The sequence below is a fragment of the Perca fluviatilis genome, chromosome 19 (genome assembly GCF_010015445.1).
Source record: "Perca fluviatilis chromosome 19, GENO_Pfluv_1.0, whole genome shotgun sequence".
Taxonomy (NCBI): Eukaryota; Metazoa; Chordata; class Actinopteri; order Perciformes; family Percidae; genus Perca; species Perca fluviatilis.
The window spans coordinates 2,484,179-2,492,048 of record NC_053130.1 but is presented as its reverse complement, the minus strand read 5'-3'; the positions used below and the strand labels follow the sequence as shown (position 1 = coordinate 2,492,048).

Here is a 7,870-nt window from a genome sequence, read left to right as displayed (position 1 = left end):
TGGTTCTATAGAGGTAAATACTCAGTGTGGTCTCCACCAGCTCCAGACACTGATCTCTCATTTAAGAAGCAGCTCCAGAGGATCAGAGTGACTCTGGACTGGAACAGAGGAAAGCTGTCGTTCTCTGATCCTGATACTAACACACACATACACACCTTCACACACACTTTCACTGAGAGGCTGTTTCCATACGTTAACACTGGGGATAAAGTCCCACTGAAGATATTACCACTGAAGGTCTATGTGACAAAACAACAGGTCTGATAGTCTTTAGTTTGAAGGGGGGCTGATAATAATAGTACCAAACACTTCTTAAAGTCCAAATTTGTCCATGGATTTAAGTTTAAAGGTCCAATATGTAATACTGACTGCAAGCGTTTAAAATGGTTACTGCAGTCCAAATTCAAAATACTGGAAAGAGTTGTCTCCCCCAGCATCGAAGTTCACGGGAGTTGCCAGGTGTTGAGAATGCTAAACCCAACGTCACACAATGTCAGTGTTAGCGTGGTGCTAGTCTGGCATTGCCAGATCTGACAGCCACCTTTCCTCGGCTTAAAGGAACAAGCCCACTTATTATGACTTTAGCTTATTCACCGTGACCCCCAGAGTTAGATAAGTCCATACCCTTCTCATCTCTGTGTGTGTCGTAACTCTGTCTGACACACCCACCACTAGCCTAGCTTAGCCCATATGCTGGAGTTTACCGGCTCCAACTAGCCTACTGCTCCCAATATGTGACAAAATAACGCCAACATATTCCTATTTACATGTTGTAATTTGTATAGTCACAGCATGTACAAATAACAAGGTCACATGAGACACAGCCATCTTCTAACCGTATACAAACTGGGAACTATATTCTCAGAAGGTGAAGCACTGCTACTCTCTGCTACTTGGGCGGAGTGATTAATTCCACTGGATGTGCGTCCCCTTCCTCTGTCTCTGTGTTGGCGTTCTAACCTCTGGTGGATTTGTGAGGACTATGGTTAACTGCTCCTCAGATCTCTGCAGGGTAAATCCAGACAGCTAGCTAGACTATCTGTCCAATCTGAGTTTTCTGTTGCACGACTAAAAACTACTTTTGAACGTGCACATGTTCCACCAAAACAAGTTCCTTCCTGAGGCTATTTAGGCTCCGTCCGGAGCTTAGCCCTGCCCACGACGATTTTGATTGTTTTAAAGAAATGCCAATAAACCAGAGCATGTTTTTCTCTCATCCAGGAATGCTGTGTGGACTAGCCAGACCATCCTCCACAGCGCTGTGGAGGAAGGTCTGGCAATGCGAGACTATGATAAAGACCATTTAATGTCCACTCCAACTGATTCGGACATTTACATTCTCACATTACATTCTCCTTCGGGTAATGTCTAGATAAGTTCAGGTTTTCAGTGCATGTGTGAAAGGGGGTTATATTTCTTATTTGAATATGGAGAAACGTTTTTCCGTCCTCTGCGACAGATTTTACAACCTGATGTTACGTAGCTCCCTCACACAAGGGGAGAAAACATAACGTTGGTGCAACAACACCTCGAATTATATGATCCAAGTTTGAATGACGATGACTATCACTATGACTACTGATTGTGTTGCCATTAAGACATGACATTGTATCATCATTGTAACACTTGAATACCCTAAATATGTTGTATTATATTCTGCTGTATATGTTTTCTGGGAATACTTTTTTTTAACATCAAATCTAAAAACCTATAATTTTATATATTATTTTGTGTGAAGGCTGCAGCTTTTGTGGAGAACTGTGGTGATTATGATACAATCTGCTGATCTAAGAACAGATTTATTATCAACATTGATCAATAAAGAAAATCATAATAAATCTTCTTTGTGTGTTTAGAGTTTACATCCAGTCTGATTGTACAGATACACTCGATATATGTCCATTTCATAACTTACCGTGGTTTTCATCTCATCTTTTACTTGTTAGTAGGGATGCACTGAATCCAGATTTTTGGGGTTCGGCCGAATACCGAATCTACAGGTTGAGATGGTGCTGACTCCTCCTCCCATCCTCAGTCCATGAACACAGTAAACACATGAATGAAGTAAACAGGGACTGTCCTTCCTTTGCCGTACCTGAAGTTGCTGCATTCTGGCTGCTGTCTGGAGATTCCTTCGTGCACAACTCGTATTCTTTCAGATGTTTCAGACCAGATGTTGTAACAGCGGCCATGTTGTGTATAGTTTAGGGTCCTCGCCACCACCAGACCAATCAGCATTGAACAGATTGAACATGTAGCTGGACTTGAATGGCCTTCTTTTGACTGAAAGTTCTGCCAAACAACTTTTTCTGCTCACGAGTTCCGTGTCCACTTTCTCACAGCCTGCTGCATTGAACGCTCCACCTACGTAAACACCTTCCCATAATCAACGGCGCCGTCACTACGGAGACCAACGTAGTGCAAGCGTAGGGTTCGGTTCCGTGGAAAAAAATTCTAAGGTTCGGCAGAAACCGAACCCCGTCAAAAAGCCCAATATTCAGCCGAAGCCGAATCCTGGATTAGTAGTAGATAACTTTATTGTTCCCGAGGGGCAGTTGGGTTTGCGGCACAATCGCAAGGTACTTTATAACAAGACATCAGACATATGATACAAACAAATAATTCTTATATCAGACACCGACAGACAAAACATGAAGAATATACATCACGCACTACAATACACTATACACCCTTGGGTATGGTCAGACCAGCTGGACGACTAGCTTATTCTGACTGATTTAAGGCTTTTATGGCTTGTGGTACGAAAGAGAATTTGGATCTGTTCTTGGTCAGAAGGGGTGGGCAGAAACGACTCATAGATGGTAGTAGTTTAAAATGTGATGCCAGGAGGTGTGGTTGGTCACATACAATGTTATTGTTCTTTCTCACCAGTCTGTCTTTGTAAATGTGTTCAATGCTCGGTAGTGTTATCCCAAGTAACTTGCTGGCAGTTTTTCTGATTGTCTTTTTCTGAGACTCAGTGGCATTTCCGAACTAGCAGATAATACAGCAAGTTAAAACACTTTCAATAAAAGCAGTATAAAACATTTGGAGCATTTTGTTATTGACATTAAAAACAAGAAGTTTCTTTAAAAAGTACATTATTTGCTGTGTCTTAGTCTGCAAAAGATCAGTCGAAGAGTCCCATTTAAGCTTGTTGTCCAGTACAATGCCAAGGTATTTGTAGTTTGTAACGGTCGGTGGATTGCTGTGACTTTCTAAAATCTATGGACATTTCTTTGGTCTTATTGGTATTTAAAATTAAATGTGACTTATTGCACCATTCTAAAAAGGAGTCTAAAACTGGCCCATGATCTACCTCCCCATCCTGTATCAGACTCACTAGAGCTGTATCATCAGCATATTTAATAAAGTGCCTGTTTTGTAAAGTGCTAGTGCATGAATTTGTGTATAGAATAAATAGTAAAGGAGATAGAACACATCCTTGTGGGGAGCCTGTGGATGTTGTCATCGAATCAGACAGAGATGAGCCCACTCTGACCCGCTGGACTCTACTGGTCAGAAAGTCCATGATCCAGTTAATAATACCTGTATCAATATAAAATTCACTGACTAAAATGTCTGCAAGAATCTTAGGTTGCATAGTGTTAAAAGCAGATGAAAAGTCCACAAATAAAATCTTGGCATGAGTCTTTGGTTTGTCAAGATGAGTGTGCAAAAGGTGCATTAATGTCAGAATAGCATCATCCACCCCCCTGGAAGCTTGATAAGCAAATTGCAGGGGGTCCATGAGATGGTGGGTTTGGGATACAATGTACCTCTTTACCAGACGCTCCAGGCACTTCATGACCAGAGATGTCCGTGCTATTGGTCGGAAGTCATTGGACTCTGTGGATCTTGGCAGTTTTGGCACAGTTACAATTGTAGATGATTTCCACAGGTTAGGGACTTTCCAGAGATTAAGAGAGGAGTTAAAAATATCGGTGAACACATGGGCTAACTGTTCTGCACAGTGCTTAAGGATATTACCACAAATTTTGTCAGGGCCGCAGCTTTTCCGTGGATTACAGTTGCTAAAAAGGTGGAAGACATCTGATTGACTGATGTTTAGGACAGACGCATTTGGTGCATCCCTGGTTTTGACAGTATTACAGTTTAGCTTCCAGCTTTTCTAGCAATGTATTTCAGCTCTGACCTCTTAAGGTAATATAGTTCAGCTTCCAACTCTGCCAGTGTCCTGGGTTTTCAGCTGTGCATTTCAGCTTTAAGATTTGTTTTTAATTTCTGCAATTTCAGCATTGCTTTGAAATTTATTTCAGCTGTCAGCGTTCACACACATTTTCTGCAGGAAATACATTTTCTCGTCATGTTTTCTGTGCAGTTTCGGTCGCAATTTGTCTAGAGCTGATATGGCCAAAATCTTCTATCCTGATATTGGATCTATCTGGATAACTAAATATATCAAAATTTGGCATGCTTTCTGGTAATTAAATTAAAAGATATTCTATATGAAATAACCACCTATTTTATATACTGTACGCCTATGTATTAATATAAACAATAGATAGATACATACACAGACAGACAGATAGATAGATAGATACATAGATACATAGATAGATAGATAGATGGATAGTCAGTCAGATAGATAGATACATACATACATAGATCGATCGATAGTCAGATAGATAGATACATGGATGGATAGATAGATAGATAGATACATAGATAGATACATAGATAGATAGACTTTATTGATCTCAAACTGGGAAGTTTCTGTGCTACAGAAGCAAATATAAGGCTCACAGCACACATATAGAATATAAAAGAAATAAATAAGATGAAGTACAAGAACACATACTCTAAAAATATACACAGGAAAGAATACAATGTCTATAGAAGTGACGAATACAAATGTACAACTTGCAGATCTTTTGCGCTTTTCACAAAATACATGACGTAATTTTAGGCTCACGCACTCTCGCTTAATAAAGAGTAGCATCATTGAGGCATTTTCTAAAACAAACAAGACAGCTGCAGCTAATGTGGAACCTTCTGTTAAAGTATCTTTTTCAAATTTGGATGGCAACACTTTTCAGTGTCCCCTGGAAACTGTTTCTGTTGTCGTGTGGTGCTTCTTGCAGCATGTTTCTGTATTTGGTTGTTTTCTGTATTTGCAGCATTTTGAACTCTCAGGGCCTCCGTACTCTTTGCCCTTTTGCTTTTTCAAAATGTTCTGACTTCAACCTTTTTAACTAAGAATATTTATCATCTGTTTCCTTTAAGATGAAACATATCAGTTGCCTGACAACGCTCCGCCCTTTACCTTCCATCATCTGAGACAAGCAAGAAAAGCAAGTTTGTTCCTGTTGAGTTGTCAGGGAGAAAAGACGCACTGACAGACAGACAGACTTTTATTACAAAGCTGTGACTTCAACTGAGGGAGGACAGTTACAGGAAGGAGCTCTGAAGTATTGAAGAAGTTAAATACTTTTTAATACCAACTGTAATCTGCTGCAGACTGAAAAACACTTGAAGACTCAGAGTGAAAGTAACCGAGGCAACTTTCTGCATCAGGGAGGGGTACACTGTGACACACCTTTAACTCCATTTGCTGTGTTTTCATCTGCACTCAGAGACAAAATGGCTTCCAGATCAGAGAAGGATTTCTACTGTCCGGTCTGTTCGATCTGTCATGAAGTCTTTAGAGATCCTGTTCTTCTGTCATGTAGCCACAGCTTCTGTAAATACTGTCTGAAGAGCTGGTGGAGAGAGAAACCAACACGTGACTGTCCAGTTTGTAAAAGAAGATCTTCAAAGCCAGAACCACCTCGTAACCTGGAGTTAAAGAAGCTGTGTGAGAGTTTCTTACAGCAGAGAGATCAGAGAGCTTCAGAGGCTCTCTGCAGTCTGCACTCTGAGAAACTCAAACTCTTCTGTCTGGACCATCAGCAGCCAGTGTGTCTCGTCTGCAGAGATTCAGAAAAACACACCAACCACATAATCAGACCCATCAATGAAGCTGTACCACAACACAGGAAGAAACTCCTGGAATCTCTGAAACCCTTAAAGGAGAAGATAAAGGTTTTTGAACAAGTTAAAGTGAAGTTTGATCAAACAGCAAAACACTTGAAGGTCCGGGCTCGACGCACAGAGACACAGATTAAGGATCAGTTTAAGAAGCTTCACCAGTTTCTAGAAGAGGAAGAGGAGGCCAGGATGGCTGCACTGAGGGAGGAAGAGGAGCAGAAGAGTCAGAGGATGAAGGAGAAGATGGAGGCTCTGAGCAGAGAGATAGCAGCTCTTTCAGACACAGTCAGAGCCACAGAGGAGCAGCTTAGAGCTAAAGACGTCTCATTCCTGATCAACTACAAGGCTGCAGTGGAAAGAGTCCAGCAGCGCCCCCTGCTGGATGATCCACAGCTGCTCTCAGGATCTCTGATAGACGAGGCCAAACACCTGGGCAACCTGAGCTTCAACATCTGGAACAAGATGAAGGACATGGTCTCCTACTATCCTCTGATTCTGGACCCAAACACTGCTCATCCAAACCTCATCCTGTCTGAAGATCTGACCAGTGTGAGACGAGGAGGAAAGAGACAGAATCTTCCTGATAATCCAGAGAGGGTTGATGATTACTTCTCTGTCCTGGGCTCTGAGGCCTTTAACTCAGGGACTCACAGCTGGGATGTCGAGGTTGGAGACAATACAGACTGGAGAGTGGGTGTGTTAGCAGAGTCTGTCCAGAGGAAGGGAGTCATACCTTCTGGATTATGGAGAATATGGTTCTCTAGAGGTAAATACTCAGCGTGGTCTCCACCAGCTCCAGACACTGATCTCCCGTTTAAGAAGCAGCTCCAGCGGATCAGAGTGACTCTGGACTGGAACAGAGGAAAGCTGTCGTTCTCTGATCCTGATACTAACACACACATACACACCTTCACACACACTTTCACTGAGAGGCTGTTTCCATACATTAGCACAGGAGTAGTCCAACTGAAGATATCACCACTTAAGGTCTGTGTGACAAAACAACAGGTCTGATAGTCTTTAGTTTGAAGGGGGTGATAATAATAGTAAACAATTGTTCACTTTGTAAGTCAATACCTTTCCATCTATCTATGTAGATGTATACATGTACGAGCAAATCTTCAGAAATAAATGCTCAAATAAATCCAAACTTTATATTTGCAGCAGCTAACAGTAACGGGAAACGGCAGTTTTCTCCCTGACACAAGGAGAAAACTATGTTGGTGTAAAAACACACCAAATGACATGATCAGAGCATGAAATCCTACCAAGATATTACAATAACTTACATGCATTACTAAAATAATAACATAAAAAGTTAATCTTTTCACAAATTGGGTTTTCTCCTTGTTCTTATATTTTAATTAATGTTGTACTTCACTGTGTAGAATAATTTTTGTGCAGAGTTTGACACTAGAAAGCTATTTGTATGTCTCACACACACACACACACAGACACACACACACACACACACACACACACACACACACACTAGAAGGCTGTTTTCTCACCCAGTGATCAAAGTGTAAAGTTTCTTTGTGCTAATTGAAAATCTGATTTTAAGAGGCGGGGCTACAAGTGAGATTTGTGACATCACAAATAGATGGAAGCACAATAATGGTCCAATATTCAGTTTAAACAAATGTGATTTGGAAAACACAAACACTGAGAATGGACTTGACAGTGAAGTATAAGACATCTTATGTCCAGAAATGAAACTTAAAAAAAAAGAAGCAAATTTGCATATTTTTTATATTCTGTAATAGATGATAGTTTTGGCACAAACAGTCCTTCAAAAAACATGAACAGACACTAAAAACCTGAATGTTTTCTTATGATCTGAGATTGTCGCCGAACGTTTTGAAGTGGAAAATATAAT

At 40.8% G+C, this 7,870-nt stretch overlaps 1 protein-coding gene across 1 annotated transcript; it reads left to right on the top strand.

The window, feature by feature from the left end:
• The first annotated feature begins 5,457 nt into the window (after window positions 1–5,457).
• LOC120548298 (nuclear factor 7, brain-like) lies at window positions 5,458–7,240 on the top strand. The gene has a single exon (XM_039784443.1). It carries the CDS (start codon window positions 5,605–5,607, stop codon window positions 7,003–7,005), a length of 1,401 nt encoding a protein of 466 aa, XP_039640377.1. The 5' UTR covers window positions 5,458–5,604; the 3' UTR covers window positions 7,006–7,240.
• Window positions 7,241–7,870: the final 630 nt, after the last annotated feature.

Coding starts and splice junctions, on each gene's coding strand:
- LOC120548298 (XM_039784443.1), top strand. CDS start 5,605: ATGGCTTCCAGATCAGAGAAGGATTTCTACTGTCCGGTCTGTTCGATC.